Genomic DNA, 16,738 nt, shown 5'->3' on the forward strand with positions numbered 1-16,738 from the left:
TCTATCACGTGGTTGTGATTTCAATTTGTTATTCCCCAAAACTCTTGTTTATAAGGAGCAAACATTTCAAAGTAGGTAGCAGATAGAAAGTAACTGATGCAAGCTATTCAATTAGGAAAGCCACAACTACCCTTTGAGACAGTCAAATGGAGGCCATAAGTCCACATTGTTGGGATCAAGTTGCCTAATGGTCCAAATAACTATAAGGAACAAGCTCAAAACAGTAGGGTCTATAACTTAAAAGCAACAAACTGCAGGTCAGATAGGAAAGAGGTTATCTCAATGATAAAAAAATCACAACACCAGGTTATAGTCCAACAGGTTTAATTGGAAGCACACTAGCTTTCAAAGCACCAATTAAACCTGTTGGACTATAACCTGGTATTGTGTGATTTTTTAACTTTGAACACCCCAATCCAACACCGGCATCTCCAAATCATATCTCAATGAGAGATCGATAAGTTTGGAAATGTCTTTAACAATGACACCACCATTGCTTGGAGTAGCCCTTCCATGGAGCAAGCTGTAACTGTAGTCGAGGAGTCCCTCAAAAGATTCAGATCTCCAGCATCCATAGTTGTTTGTTTTATTATAGTCATTCAGGATACCTGGAGCTCACCTAAACAGATGTTTAGGGTACAGAAGCCTGGAGGCTAAATGTAACATTCAATTCTCCCTCTGACTGTAGCCCTCAAGCTTTTCTTACCGAATGGTTGCTTATTATAAGCAGGTAACCTTGCCAAAGGCAAACAGCCCAGCTGAGAGTCTGATTGCTGCTACCAGACAGGTTGGTGCCATCAATCCACATTCACTGTACTCAAGGTACTATTGATATCAGCAGGTGGAAAAGTAATACTAAATTTAAAATCTAAAAAGTCCAAAGGTTTTAGAAATTTTCAATAGGGAGGAACAGCACGTTAACGATGATAGGGCACCAGGGACTATGGCCCTAAGGGGAAAAAGAAATGATTGGATCAATGATCTGATCACAATTAAACTGATTTGATCTAATAGCCACTATTGAAATATGGTGGCCAGATATTCAATAGGTAAGTATTTCAATTACTAGACTTAAGAACTGGGAAAAGGTGGCAGAGTTGTGCTAACAGATGCACTAATGGGAAAGAAGGATACTAGACCAAAAATATAGGATCAGTCCCTATGGGTCTTGATAATAGACTGAGTGGCAGGAGGAGTTTAATTTAGATAAATGTGAGGTGCTGCATTTTGCAAGGGCAAATCAGAGCAGGAATTAAAAGGTAGTGGGGAGTGTTGCTGAACAAAGACGGTGGAGTGCAGGTTCATAGTTCTTTGAAAGTGAAGTCACAGGTGGATAGTAAAGGCAGTGTTTGGTATGCTTTCCTTTATTAGTCAGAGCATTGAGTACAGGAGTCAAGAGATTATGTTGCAGCCGTACAGGACATTTGTTTGGTCATTTTTTTGGACTATGGCAAGCAATTCTTGTCTTCCTCCGACAGGATGTTGTGAAACTTGAAAAGGGTTCAGAAAAGATTTAAGACGTTGCCAGATTTGGAAGATTTGAACCATAGGTGAGATAATAGGCTGGGACTGGGTCTCCCTGGAGCAGAAACTGATAGAGTGGTTTATTTACCTTAGAGTAAATAGTCAACCTATGCCCCTCATGATTTTATAAAAATCTAAGTATTTTTCAGGGTTGGGAAGAGTCCAGATCAAGAGGGCTTTGGTTTAGGGTGAGAGGAAAATTTAAAGAGGGACCCAAGGGGCAACTTTTTCCATGCAGAGGGTGGTACATGTATGGAATGAGTTGGCAGAGGAAGTGGACAAGTAGGAGGCTGAAAGAACACAGCAAGCCAGACAACAGCTGGTGGCAGAGAAGTCAACATTTTGGGTGTAACCCTCCTTCATGAATGGGGGTGGGTATGAGGAGGGCTGTAGATAAGGAAGGTGAGGTAGGGATACCTGAACACAGGTAGAGGTTTTGACCTGGTTGGTCAATGGGAGGAATGAATCCAGTTGATAGCTGAAAGGAAGGGTTGGATTAGAGGAATAGAGACTGGTACAAGTCTAAACATTTAAAAAGGCAGCTGGGTGTATGAATGGGAAGGGTTGAGGAATATAGGCCAGCTGCTGGGTAATGGGTCTACATTAATTTGAGATATCTGGTCTGCATGATGGCTTGAGACTTTCCATGTTGTACAGCTCTACAAAGCTTAGTCTTTCCAGCAATACTGTTTTGAAGCACAAGTTGAACATAACTGCTGCAGTTATGGGGAATGTCTGTCTTAAATGGGGTAAAGGAAAGCAGCAAAAGTAATTTGGGTGAGATGCTCAAAAGCATGATAATGCTTAACTGAATAGTAACCATTTGGTTAATGCCTAGCATTGTACTGAGTCAATCTCAAAAGGATCTTGAAAAATTTAGCAGACCTAGCATAGAAAGCACACCAAATCCTAGTCTTCAGTAGATCTGAAGAGTGAGATAGGGAAAGTTAAAGGCCTGGGAGAAATTAGCTATAATAGTATTATTAGATCCAAACTGCACAACTATTGCTGCAAAGTGATAGGAGTGAAAGAAAATGGTTGGAAAGTGTTACCAAAGGGTGCACCCAGAGGTGAGAGGAAACAACATTGATGGTTGGCTTTTAGACAAAGTGGAGAAAGTGAGGTCTGCAGATGCTGGAGATCAGAGTTGAAAATGTGTTGCTGGAAAAGCGCAGCAGGTCAGGCAGCATCCAGGGAACAGGAGAATCGACGTTTCGGGCATAAGCCCTGAAGAAGGGCTTATGCCCGAAACGTCGATTCTCCTGTTCCCTGGATGCTGCCTGACCTGCTGCGCTTTTCCAGCAACACATTTTCAACTTTTAGACAAAGTGACTCATTTTCATGATGCAGATTAATGATTGGATGAAGCCAAGCAGTGAGTCTTGCAGCATTCAATCATTTAATTGAGACCCAAGTCCAATATATTCTATTTTGCTGACATTCTATGCTGTCTTAACTCAGGATGGGAACAAATTGTTTAGGTGAAGTAATTGTACAAGGTGACAGGATAATGTAGACAAGTGTAAAGTTTGTCATTTTGGGAAGAATGGAAATCTTACTTTTCAATTTAATATCAGTGCATCCTTGCAAAATGTTAGACCACAAGACCATAAGACATAGGAGCGGAAGTAAGGCCATTCAGCCCATCGAGTCCACTCCGCCATTCAATCATGGCTGATGGGCATTTCAACTCCACTTACCTGCATTCTCCCCGTAGCCCTTAATTCCTTGTGACGTCAAGAATTTATCAATTTCTGCCTTGAAGACATTTAGCGTCCCAGCCTCCACTGCACTCTGTGGCAATGAATTCCACAGGCCCACCACTTCTGGCTGAAGAAATGTCTCCGCATTTCTGTTCTGAATTTACCCCCTCTAACTCTAAGGCTGTGTCCACAGGTCCTAGTCTCCTCGCCTAACGGAAATAATTTCCTAGTGTCCACCCTCTCCAAGCCATGTATTATCTTGTAAGTTTTTATTAGATCTCCCCTTAACCTCCTAAACTCCAATGAGTACAATCCCAGAATCCTCAGCCGTTCCTCATATGTTAGACCTACCATTCCAGGGATCATCCGTGTGAATCTCTGCTGGACATGCTCCAGTGCCAGTATGTCCTTCCTGAGATGTGGGGACCAAAACTGGACACAGTATTCCAAATGGGGCCTAACCAGAGCTTTATAAAGTCTCAGTAGCGCAACAGTGCTTTAATATTCCAACCCTCTTGAGATAATTGACAACATTGCATTCGCTTTCTTAATCACGGACTCAACCTGCATGATTACCTTTAGAGAATCCTCAACTAGCACTCCCTGATCCCTCTGTACTTTGGCTTTACGAATTTTCTCACCGTTTAGAAAGTAGACCATGCTTGTATTCTTTTTACCAAAGTGCAAGACCTCGCATTTGCTCACATTGAATTCCATCAGCCATTTCCTGGACCACTCTTCCAAACTGTCGAGATCCTTCTGCAGCCTCCCCACTTCCTCAGTACTACCTGTCCACCTAACTTTGTACCAGCGGGAAACTTTGCTAGAATGCCCCCAGTCCCTTCATCCAGATCATTAATATATAATGCGAACAGCTGCGGCCCCAACACGGAACCCTGCGGGACACCGCTTGTCACCGTCTGCCATTCCGAAAAAGAACCTTTTATCCCAACTCTGCCTTCTGTCAGACAGCCAATCCTCAATCCATACCAGTAGCTCACCTCGAACACCATGGGCCCTCACCTTGCTCAGCAGCCTCCCGTGTGGCACCTTATCAAAGGCCTTTTGGAAGTCTAGGTAGATAACATCCACTGGGTTTCCCTGGTCTAACCTACTTGTCACCTCTTCAAAGAACTCCAACAGGTTTGTCAGGCACGACTTCCCCATACTAAATCCATGTTGACTTGTTCTAATCTGACCCTGCTCTTCCAAGAATTTAGAAACCTTATCTTTAATGATGGATTCTAGAATTTTACCAACAACCGAGGTTAGGCTAATTGGCCTATAATTTTCCATCTTTTGCCTTGATCCTTTCTTGAACAAGGGGGACTTTCCCTGACTCTTGAAAGATCTTAACCAACGCCTCTGCTATTTCCTCAGCCACCTCCCTCAGAACTCTAGGATGTAGCCCTTTGGGGCCAGGAGATTTATCAATTTTAAGACCTTTTAGCTTTTCTAGCACTTTCTCTTTTGTAATGGCAACCATACTCAACTCAGCCCCCTGACTCCCTTTAATTGTTGGGATATTACTCATGTCTTCCACTGTGAAGACTGATGCAAAGTACTTAAGTTCTCCTGCTATTTCCTTATCTTCCATCACTAGGCTTCCAGCATCAGTTTGAAGTGGCCCAATGTCTACTCTTGCCTGTCATTTGTTTCTGATGTATTGAAAGAAATTTTTACTATCATTTCTAATATTACTGGCTAGCCTACCTTCATATTTGATCCTCTCCTTCCTTATTTCTCTCTTTGTTATCCTCTGTTTGTTTTTGTAGCCTTCCCAATCTTCTGATTTCCCAGTGCTCTTGGCCGCTTTTATAGGATCTCTCTTTTTCTTTGATAGATTTCCTGACTTCCTTTGTCATCCATGGCTGTCTAATCCCTCCCCAGATAATCTTTCTCTTGGGGATGAACCTCTAGGGTCCTCAATTTTGCCCACAAACTCCTGCCATTTTTGCTCTACTGTCTTCCCTGCTGGGCTCTGCTTTGTCTATTTTTGTCAGTTCCTCTCATGCCCTCAATTACTTATTTAACTGTAACACCATTACATCCGATTTTGCCTTCTCTCTTTCAAACTGCAGACTGAACTCTACCATATTATGATCGCTGCTTCCTAAGTGTTCCCTTAAGATTTTTTATAAAGTCTGGTTCATTACATAGTACTAGGTCCAGAATAGCCTGCTCCCTTGTGGGCTCCATGACAAGCTGTTCCAAAAAGCCATCCTGTAAGTATTCCATGAATTCCCTTTCTTTGGATCCACTGGCAACATTTACCCAGTCCACCTACATATTGAAGTCTCCCATGATCACCATGACCTTGCCTTTCTAACATGCCTTCTCTATTTCCCAGATGTTGCACCCCTGGTCATGACCACTGTTAGGAGGTCTGTACATAACTCCCACTGTTTTTTTGCCTTTGTGGTTCCTCAATTCCACCCACACAGATCCCACATCATCAGACAGCATGTCATTCAGTGCCATAGATTTAATTTTGTTCTTAAGGCCACCCCGCTCCCTCTACCCACCTCAGTCTTTTCAATAAGTTGAAAACCCTTGGACGTTTAACTACCAGTCCTGACCCCCTGTAACCACATTTAAACTAGAACTAATTTTGCCTCCAGGGTGCTCAGTAAGCCTGAGCTTTGGTAATTTTACCAAAGATTAAGATCAGAGTGAACTTCAATAATTTGACTGGGTAAACTTGCCTTGAAAGGATAGCCATTTGGTATAGTGAACCCACTGTCACATTCCTCATGGATTCTCCACCTCAATACTTTTAAACACTGGCCTAATTTAGTGACAAACTCCACTGTTTATAATTCCACTAGTATCACCATCCCTTCCCAGTCCTAATTTATATTTGGCAAATTCTTATTTGGGACCCACAAGTTAGAAAAGCATTGCTGCAGCCAGCTCATCCAGCTGTCAGAATCTCATCCCTCATTCTTCCAGTTGAGAAGTCTACTAGGCCAAGTTGCAATTTATACACATGCATAGTGCTCTTGGCCAAAACTCCATGTAGCTTTATAGCCTTGCCCTCCAGGCCACATCTTGTTTGAAAGCTCTGATCACTATTTTAAAAGTGAAATTTATAGGTATTTGAAAGAAGTGACATTGAGATGAGTCATTGACTTAGATTAGATAGCCAACTTCAGCTGAAGAACCATGGGAAGCCTGGTACTACCTGCTGCTCATGAGAATAGACATGCCAGAACAAGAAAAGCTATATTGTGCCAAGACAAATCAGAACTCATTGAGTTGTTATATTTGCAATTACAAAAGTTGTATCCAAAAGTCAAAGTAATTAGCTAGTATGGAGTTTACTTCAAGTGTGGAGAGTTTGATATACTTCAAATCATAAGATTAACTAGAAGATCATGGGACATTGAGAGAGTGCAACTTGTGTCAAGCAAATTTCCCCTCACCCATCCCTAGTCACTTGGGGCATGACAGAAAAGCAGGTCTATGGAAGCAGAGTTGAAAAGAAACAAAATGGTTTGAGGTTTGATGCTCTGGACACCAATTAGTTCAGGTCCAACCCCACTAGAGTCCCAACCATTGCATGTTGTGAATCAAAGACTTGTTCCTTCAAAATATTCCTAGAATGCCAATAAGCCTTAAATCTAGAGGACAAGAGTCTGGCAAGGGGAAATGCAAATAACTGAACAGTAACTAAGGCCTTTTGGATGGCATAACAAGTTTGAATACTGTACCAAAGTTTGATCCTTTTAGAAGGATTTAGGATCCTCAAAATGGAGTACTGGTCCAACATCTAAACCAGCAACCTACCCCATGCCAGACCAGCTAAGAAAACCAAGCCTGTTCCTATTCATGTAGGAAAAAAAAAACTTATTGGAACTACTTGGATTCTCCCTAATCAAAATCAATGCTCAAATACTGCAAAGTGCATTAATAATTTAATTCATATTGCACATTTACATTACAATTATGCTCCATAGGAATACAAAAACCAATATTCTTGCCAGGTCAGTACTGCATTAGAAACTGCAAACTACAGAATGCCACAATTCAGACAATATACTTGAAGCTGAATGTATTATCACAGGATATTCTCTTGCCTCGGCAACGGCCGCATAACTCTTGACGGTGTGGTCTCTTTGGGTCAATATGACGCTTCTTCTGAGTGCAAGTGCAGCGGGTTTTGAAGCAAGTCTGAAGATAGAGACAAAGGTGGTATTACTGCAGCATAAACAGTTCAGATCATGTCTAGTTCTACTAGAGTAGTCTTACTGCTAAAGGGATTTCAATTTGAACTGTAACATTCCACTCCAGTTGATGTTTAAAAAAGTTTCACAAATGGATTTATGAACCCAGAAAAAAATCCACAGGCCCTTAAGCATCAAGATGAACTAAAGCATTCTAGCCCCAGGTGTATAGCCGAGGTCAGGGTGGTAACCATTCATCCAAAGTCAGATTTCAGGTAAACTGACTGAATTGCACTTCAACCCACATTACTAAGTTAGCAATTAATCTTACTGACTTATTTACAATGGAGTAGAACTACCATCAACTATGGAAATGATTAAGCTAGAACTTACCTGTCAATAGCTTCAAAGCTAGCTTCTGAAAACTGCTCAAGTTTGAGCTAGAGGTAAATTAAACCTTACCTGGCACAGAATAGCTTCCACCCTGTAGGGATTATACCCTTTATCACACTTGCGACAAAATTGCTTGAAGTAAACCTGAAAAATTAAAAATTCAATAGCAACTTAGTTTATCCCTGCCCCTTACTGAAGGATAGATCAAAGTTTAGTGACTTAGAATTCAGTATTTAGTACAGTTACAACTACCAAATTTAGCAGTATGCAACATTGAGGTGGCAGAGATGTAGTGGGTGGCAGTGGCTAGCACTGCTGCCTCAGTGCCAGAGACCCAGGTTCAATTCCCACCTCAGGCAACTGACTGTGGAGTTTGCACATTCTCCCTGTGTCTGCATGGGTTTCCTCCAGGTTTCCTCCCACAGTCCAAAGATGTGCAGGTCAGGTGAAGTGGCCATGCTAAATTGCCCAGTGTTAGGTAAGGGGTAAATGTAGGGGTATGGGTGGGTTGCACGTCAGCAGGTCGGTGTGGACTTGTTGGGCCAAAGGGCCTGTTTCCACACTAAGTAATCTAATCTAGTCTTATTTTGAAGATACTTGCTTGCACCAGCTCATTCAACTAAGTTTTAAGTCTAACTATGAAACCTACACAGTTGTTGCTGAAGCAATTGAAAGCTCTGATTGCACTAATTTGTCACATGTGGGCATCAAGTAGTTCTGTCCCTAGTCAAGAGTCCAGCACATTGTGGCTTGAGCATTGAGCTGCCCAGACAAGGTAGGCAGATGACTTTCCCTAATGAATGGTGGGAGCTAAATGGCTTCTTAAAAACCATTAAATGGTTGATGTTAACCTAGCCTTTTATTGAATTAAACAGTCATCTATGGAGATGAAAATACTCAATATTTGGCATCTTGACTACTAGTCCAGTGGCATGATCACTGCCACTGAACCCCACCTTATTCAAGATAGCATGAAGTGAAAGTATGATTAATTCAAATACACAAGTTATCATATGCATAAGTATACTTTTAGATATCAGCAAGAAGCAGATGCATATTTGTATTCTCTACTCCAGTTCAAGTTAGCACTGTCATAGTTCAAATAGCTAGGTATCAGTTACTGGTGATTTGGAGACACTGGTGTTGGACTGCAATGGACAAGGTTAATCACAACACCAGGTTAGTCCAACAGGTTTATTTGGAAACACTACTCCATCAGGTGGTTGTGGAGAATAAGACTGCAAGACAATTTACAGCAAATTTAGTGTGATGTAACAAATTATATTGAAGACCTGGATTGTTTGTGCAGTCTCATCTTTTAGAATGAGCATGTTGGTATCAATGAGGTAAAAATGACTGCAGATGCTGGAAACCAGATTCTGGATCAGTGGTGCTGGAAGAGCACAGCAATTCAGGCAGCATCCGAGGAGCTTCAAAATCGACATTTCGGGCAAAAGCCCTTCATCAGGAATAAAGGCAGAGCCTGAAGCGTGAAGATATAAGCTAGAGGAGGGTGGGGATAGAGTAGCATAGAGTACAATAGGTCAATGGGGGGAGGAGATGAAGGCAATAGGTCAGGGAGGAGAGGGTGGAGTGGATAGGTGGAAAAGGAGCTGGGCAGGTCAGACAAGTCAAGGGGATCGTGTTGCTGGAGGTTAGAAACTAGGGTGAGGTGGGGGGGGGGGAAAAGGGGAAATGAGGAAGCGGTTGAAATCCACATTGATGCCCTGGGGTTGAAGTGTTCCGAGGCAGAAGATGAGGCGTTCTTCCATGCGTCTGGTGGTGAGGGAGCAGCAGTGGAGAGGCCCAGCACCTCCATATCCTTGGCAGAGTGGGAGGGGGAGTTGAAATGTTGAGCCATGGGGCAGTTTGGTTGATTGGTGCAGGTGTCTCAGAGAGGTTCCCTAAAGCGCTCTGCTAGGAGGTGCCCAGTCTCCCCAATGTCGGCAGATGATTTGGTTTATGCAAAGGTTGGTAGGGTGGAAGGTGAGCACCAGGGGTGTTCTGAGATTGTTGCGGTTGGAGGGGTTGGGCCTGAGGGCAGAGGTGCGGGATGTGGACGAGATGCATTGGAGGTGCTACTCTATCCCCACCCCCACCCTCCTCTAGCTTCTCTCTCCACGCTTCAGGCTCTGCCTTTATTCCTGATGAAGGGCTTTTGCCCAAAATGTCGATTTTGAAGCTCCTCGGATGCTGCCTGAATTGCTGTGCTCTTCCAGCACCACTGATCTGGAATCCATGTTGGTATCAGTTCTTTCATGTGTAAATTGCAAAACTTTTAATTACAATTGGTGTCATGTCAGCCCAGATAAGATATTAAAGGTGTTAATCCATCTGCACCACAATTAGTGAAGCTGCCATTTCTTGGATCAAAATGAAATTCTGCTCATTGTGTTGGACCTCAGTCAATATTTACACTTGATACTGTAAACTCACTAGAAAAACCCAAAGGTATTCTTGACTAAATCTCTTGTAAATTATTCCGAGGTGCCAAAATTCAAATTTCCCAACAACTCAGATCTGTTAAGACCTACCTTGTTTGGAAAGTAATTGCTAATTTAACTGCAGCTTTTTACTCTTCAATACACCTCAGTTTGAATGAAGGACAGGGGCACAGGAATTTTTAAAGCAGACCAGGAAAAGGAAGCATGTCAGGTATAGACAGGATAAATCAGGTGAATTCTTGGTATAAAGGTAGGTGTATACTTCAGAGAAAAAGAGGGCACAAGGGGACATGAGATAGCTTTGGCAAATAGAGTTGAGAATCCAAAAGGTTTTTACAAATACATTGACAAAAGGGTAACTAGGAAGAGGATAGGGCCCCTCAAAGATCAGCAAAGCAGCCTTTGTGTGGAGCTGTAGGAGATGGTGGGGTGGGGGGAGGGGGAGAAGATACTAAATGAGTATTCTGCATCAGTGTTTACTGTGGAAAAGGACATGGACAATAGCATACAGGGAAATAGATTGTGACATCTTAAAATGTCCTTAGAGGAGAGTGCTGGATGTCTTGAAACAAAAGGTGGATAAAGCCTTAGGACCTGATCAGGTGTACCCTAGAACTAGCAGTAAGCTAGGGAAGTGATTGCTGGGCCTTGATAGTCTAGGTGAGGTGCTGGAAGGCTGGAGGTTGGCTAACATGGTGCCACTAAGGTGGCAAAGACAAGCCAGGGAACTATTGACCAATGAGCCTGATGTCATGGTGGGCAAGTTGGAGGGAATCCTGAAGGACAGAATGTACATGTATTTGGAAAGGCAAAGACTCATTAGGGATATTCAGCATGGCTTTTTGTGGAGAATCATGATTCAAATGTTAAGTAACAAAGGACTGATAAGAATGATCCATATGGACTGCAGTAAAGCATTCAATGAGGTTTCCCCATGGGAGACTGGTTAGCAAGGATAGATATCATAGAATACAGGGAGAACTAGCCAATTTGGATATAGAACAGGCTCAAAGGTAGAAGACAGAGGGGGGTGGTGGTGGAGGTTTTTACAGACGAGAGGCCTGTGACCAGTGGAGTGCCACAAAGTCAGTGCTGGGTCCTCATTTATATAAAAATGATTTGATATGAACATGGCAGTTCATTAAGTTTGCAGATGACACCACAATTGGAGGTGGCATGGACAGTGAATGTCATTACCTTAGATTACAATGGAATCTTGATCAGAGGGCCAATGGACTGAGTGGCAGATAAAGTTTAATTCTGATAAATGTGAGGTGCTGCATTTTAAGCAAAGCTTAGCAGGACTTATACACTTAATGGTAAGGTTCTAGAGAGTGTTGCTGAACAGACCTTGGAGTGCAGGTTCATAGCTCAGGTAGATAAGATGCAAACATCAGCTTCATTATGCTTTATTGGTCAGGACTGAGTACAGGAGTTGAGAGGTCATTTTGCAGCTGTACAGGACATTGGTTAGGACACTGGGAATATTGTATGCAATTCTGGTCTCCTTCCTATCAGAAGGATGTTGTGAAACTTGAAAGGGTTCAGAAAAGGTTTACAAGGATGTTACCAGGATTGAAGGAATTGAGCTATAGGGAGAGGTTGAATAGGCTGGGGCTGTTTTCCCTAGAGTGTCAGAGGATAAGGGGTGATCTTAGAGGCGATCTTATAGAGGCTTATAAAATCATGAGGGGCATGGATAGAAATAGACAGTCTCTTCCCCAAGGTGGGGGAGTCTAGAATATTGTGTGCAATTCTGGTCTCTTGCCCATCAGAAAGACATAACATGTGAAACTTGAAAGGGTTCAGAAAAGATTCAAGGATGTTGCCAGGGTTGGAGGATTTGAGCTATAGGGAGAGGCTGAACAGGCCAAGACTGTTCTCTCAGGAGTGACAGAGGTAGAGGGGCATGGATACAGTAAATAGGTAGTCTTCTCCCAGGGGAGTCCAGAACTAGGGGCATAGGTTTGGGTGAGAAGGGAAGATATAAAAAGACCCAAGGGGCAACTTCCTCATGCAGAGGCCAGTACATGTATGGAATGAGCTGCCAGAAGTGGTGGAGGCTGGTACAATTGCAACATTTAAAAGGCATCTGGATGGGTATATGAATAGGAAGGGTATGGAGGTGGGACTAGATTGGGTTGGGATATCTTCTTGACAGACATGTTGGACTGAAGGAGGGTCTGTTTTTATGCTGTACATGTCAAATTCTATGACCAGGAAAACAGTCTAGTAGCAACAGTCTGAACCACAGGATTCAGTGTGGATCTTTGATTCCTTTCAAGTTCTTTGCTAAAAACTGTTCATACAGAAGCAGCCTAGTTGCTAGCTGAGAATTTGTCCTTTCACCACAAACATTGTGCAACAAAAAAGGTATGAGGGGAACAAAACTTGCTGTAGAAACTCCGATCTGGCAGCATCTGGACAGAATCTTAGAATTTAAAGGAAATTAGATGAGATTACATCAGTGTGGAAACAGGCCCTTCAGCCCAACAAGTCCACACCGACCTGCCGAAGCACAACCCACCTACATTTACCCCTTACAAAACACTATGGGCAATTTAGCATGGCCAGTTCACCTGACCTGCACATCTTTGGACTGTGGGAGGAAACTGGAGCACCCAGAGGAAACCCACACAGACAGGGAGAATGTACAAACTCCACAGTCAGTCGCCTGAGGTGGGAATTGAACCTGGGTCTCTGGCACTGAGGCAGCAGTGCTAACCACTGTGCCGCCCACCTTAGTTAGCTATTATTGAAGATTGGAGGAGACAAAAGGGCTGATGCTTTTAGTAACATGGTTGTTCTCTGCTGCAGTCAAAACAGTCAAGCATTTTTGGACTATGCACAAAATCATTGCAGTATAAAGTCATCCACCATAAGATTAGTCTTAACTTAAGACTCCTTTGTACCACATATTCAGATATTGTTATAGTTTCTGAAGTGTTACTAGTTTCAAAGTAGTTCAATGACATTCCACTACCAAAGTGTTGGTAGTATGGGTTTATTACAAACCTGGGAGAACTTACTGAAATGGTCAGATTTGAACAAATTATGGTGTGGAGTAGATTGTCTGATTAGTGGTTCAATTCTACACAAAAGCACAACACTGAATGTTCAATGGCATTTACTATTGTTCTTTAAGGATGCAGTCCATCTAAAGCCTAGATTCTAGGCAGTGAGTAATTTCACATCCAGAATTCAAGGGTTGAATTAGATTGGCCACTCAGCTAAAAACAATGACTGCAGATGCTGGAAACCAGATTCTAGATTAGAGTGCTGCTGGAAAAGCACAGTTCAAGCAGCATCTGAGCAGAGCAAACATTTTGGGCAAAAGCCCTTCATCAGGAATAGAGCATTCTATTCCTGAAAGGCTTTTGCCAGAAGTGTGGATTTTCCTGCTCCTCAGATGCTGCCTGAACTGCTGTGCTTTTCCAGCACCACTAACCTAGAATCTAGATTGGCCACTCAGCCTGTTAAACATTGAGCAACTTCAATATGCAAAACAGACATGAGCTTTTTTCAAAAAGGCAGTTAAAATTAGCACAATATTAAAATGTAACTCATAAGTTATAATTTAAGGTAATTAAAAACCCAATACTCAAATACAGGCCAGAGTTTGTAAGTAAGTGAGCAGTAAAGTCCCATTACACTCCATTCCTAAAAAGTAGAACCTCAAGTATTATGCACAAGACCAAGAGCATGAAAGTTAATGTTCACATCAAGAGTTTTTAAAAATTGCAATTAGGGCTTCACTGGTATATGAGGATGGTGCAAAATGGAAGTTAGATTAATTAGGTGTGCAGACAGATGTCTTTTATTTAGAAAAGATCCAGGCCATTTAGTAGAATGCGACAAGTGGTATAGGTACTACACTTCCTCATTTACTATATTCTTTTGATATGAATAGCAAATTATACATCCAAGCTTGCAAGTACCTTGAGGTACAAGTTCCAATGAGTCAAAATTAGAAGAAGTTAAAAAATTCTGATAGAAAGTGAACAGGACAAATATTTCAGCTGCGGAGGAAGTAATTTAGATGTCTACAAATGGAAGACATGATCAGATTAAAAAAGCAACTTTAATTTGGACTTCATTGCAAGGTTAATAAGATTAGAATTCAAGTTGAGTGAGATACTCAAATTGTACAGCAGCTTTATCAGGATCATGTATGAAGTGAGATACTAGGCAATGAGTATCTACAATTAGTGAAATTAGTTCACAGTAATGTAGAAGGTGTGCTTGCTTTGGCTCAGTTCCCAACCAAGCTAAACCTTTCTAGGGAAAAGTTGAACAAAAATTAGCATTTGTTCTGAGAGAAAAAAATATAGTTGCAATATAGTTTCCATCATGTTTAACTACAAAAATCAGTTGTCAGTTCACAAAACTATTGTGGTTGGCAAACAGTTTATTTTTGAAATTGGCATTTGAAACAGTGCACTTTAGCTACCAGAGTTTAATTAGATTCCCCATCCCCAAGGGGAAAATTGTGGAAGCTTCAGTTTCCTGGGAATTCAGACTGGGGGGGCCAGGGAGTGGAGGGGGATGATCCAGTTCTTTAAAGGAAAGTCAATTCAAATTAGTAGATATAGAAGAGGCACTGCCACTGGTTAAAGAATTAAAGGGGAGTCAATTTTTAAACTGTCTAGAGATATTGTTTCACAAGGAAAACAAATGTGAAACCAACACAAGGAAATCAAAGTACAAATTGGCCATTGATTAGCAGATTAATAAATGGAATAGCCTACCATTGCTCCAAAATTGAAAGTTAGTTGCATTGGAGAATTTTGTTTACTAAGTTAGCTGTTAGAGTTGTCGAGGAAGTGAAACATAGGAGTTAGAGTGCAAAATCCATTGTACACAGACTCTTATTTGCTTCTTGCAAGTATGAATGCCACAGCACCAAATCTTCCATTTCAAATTCTCAACTAACTGCAGAGTATTACCTTTTCCATTAAAGTTAAATTCAAAATGCTTGTTTCGTTGCCTCCACCACAGAAGTCCCAGTAAAAAAGTTAAACTTACCTTGTTGGTTCCAGAAATGCACCAGACATAAGCACTTTCCCATCGGATATTGCAGTCTTTGCAATGATAGTATCCATATTTCTGTTCCAGAAACTGAAAAAGGGAAATGCAGGAGGGGAATTGAGTGGTAACCAGTTGAGTAATGACAACAGGTCATAACTTTCTCTAAAAGTTGGAAGTGGCTTACAGATCAAAACTAAACCCAGGACTTAAGTGAAAAAAGTCCTCACATCCCATATTGAGTATATACAGAGCCTCAGCCTCTGGGCCCCCAGACAAACTGAATATCTAAGAGGTATGAAACATGTAGCGCTATTAAGCAAATAGTTGAAGGCTGTTATTTCAATTTGTTACATTTTGAAAATGCTCGCTTGCTTTAAGCAAAAAGAGATTAGCGAGCGCTCAATTTCACTGTTGCACCAAGGTCACATGTGAACACCATCCTCCAAGTGGAACATTTATTTAATGACTTCATTTTTGGTCACGAGTGACTTCAGTGATAGGATTTTGCTCATTCAAGTTGTAGGTTTTTATTACCTGAAATCTGAACTTCTGGCTATTTTCGCCTGCTTTGGTTTCTTGCTTGTCCTCCTGCTCAGATTTGGCTTGGTCCTCTTCCTTCAGACCAGCCTTGTCCAGGTTGGCCCGCTCAGACAGAGGGGCTCCCGCTTGTTCCTGTTGCGACGGGGGATCATTCTCCCAGTCTTCCGAATGGGTCTTCCCCTCCTCCTCCTCCTCCTCCTGCCTCCCTGGAGCAGCATCTTTCTCTCCTGGGCCCCGATCAAATGCCGGCGAGTAGATGGCAATGGGCCGAGAGAACCGCACGACCGTCGGAGACTGGGATGAGGCTCCGTCAGGCTCTGGGTCATCACCGGCTTCTGCAGCTCCTTCAGGGGACGGTGAGCGGCTCCTCGCCCCGGCTCCTTCAGGGACAGCTCGCCTCTTCTGGCGAGGTAATGTCCTGGGCCCCAGGGAGCACTGGACAGAAGCATCCACTTTCGGGTTCACCTGAATCCCAACCTCTTTGGTATTTGCTTTTCTCAGGCGTGGGGTCAGGTTGGGGTTCACTTGGGAAAGAATAGCTCTCAGCTGTGCCCTCTTGTAGTTATCCAAATATTCAACCGCTTCCACAGTCCCATGCGGGTAGGTCTTCCGGCTCCAATTCTGCTGCCTTGATTTCGAGTTGTTATAAGCATGTGTGTTGAGGGGTGAATACACAAACCCCTCCATTCCCAAAACCAAAGTTCAGAAGTGGAACGAAACACACGATGTCTTTTTATGTAGCTTCAATTTAGTATTCCCCCCCCCCCCCCCTAATTGGGATTAATCAGGACAAACCAGTTCAAAGTTGAGTTTTTAATTGATAAATCAATTGTGCAATTGTCTATATTAGATCGATTAACAAGAGTGAGACTAAATGCTGCATTCTGTCATCTGTGTTTATGATTAAACCTACTGTAGAGATTAGAGTTCATTTCTAATT

At 42.3% G+C, this 16,738-nt stretch overlaps 1 protein-coding gene across 1 annotated transcript; it reads right to left on the reverse strand.

Moving 5' to 3' along the window:
- Positions 1 to 6,765: 6,765 nt before the first annotated feature.
- On the reverse strand, positions 6,766 to 16,498 carry LOC122551157 (zygote arrest protein 1.S-like). Its single transcript, XM_043692780.2, has 4 exons — positions 15,793 to 16,498; positions 15,256 to 15,348; positions 7,856 to 7,930; positions 6,766 to 7,400 (listed from the first exon to the last, which is right to left on the reverse strand). The coding sequence occupies exons 1-4, from the start codon at positions 16,483 to 16,485 to the stop codon at positions 7,257 to 7,259; spliced, it is 1,005 nt and encodes a 334-aa protein (XP_043548715.1). The 5' UTR covers positions 16,486 to 16,498; the 3' UTR covers positions 6,766 to 7,256.
- Between the last annotated feature and the right edge of the window lie 240 nt (positions 16,499 to 16,738).

The sequence above is a fragment of the Chiloscyllium plagiosum genome, unplaced genomic scaffold (assembly GCF_037043375.1).
Source record: "Chiloscyllium plagiosum isolate Xiang-an unplaced genomic scaffold, Cpla_swu_hap1 HiC_scaffold_6, whole genome shotgun sequence".
Taxonomy (NCBI): Eukaryota; Metazoa; Chordata; class Chondrichthyes; order Orectolobiformes; family Hemiscylliidae; genus Chiloscyllium; species Chiloscyllium plagiosum.

Excerpts from the sequence above, each read along its gene's own strand:
- LOC122551157 (XM_043692780.2), bottom strand. The coding sequence starts at position 16,485 with ATGGAGGGGTTTGTGTATTCACCCCTCAACACACATGCTTATAACAAC. Across the intron at positions 15,349-15,792 it reads GCCAGAAGTTCAGATTTCAG|TTTCTGGAACAGAAATATGG; the intron begins GTAATAAAAACC and ends TCCCTTTTTCAG. Across the intron at positions 7,931-15,255 it reads GCATTTCTGGAACCAACAAG|GTTTACTTCAAGCAATTTTG; the intron begins GTAAGTTTAACT and ends TTAATTTTTCAG.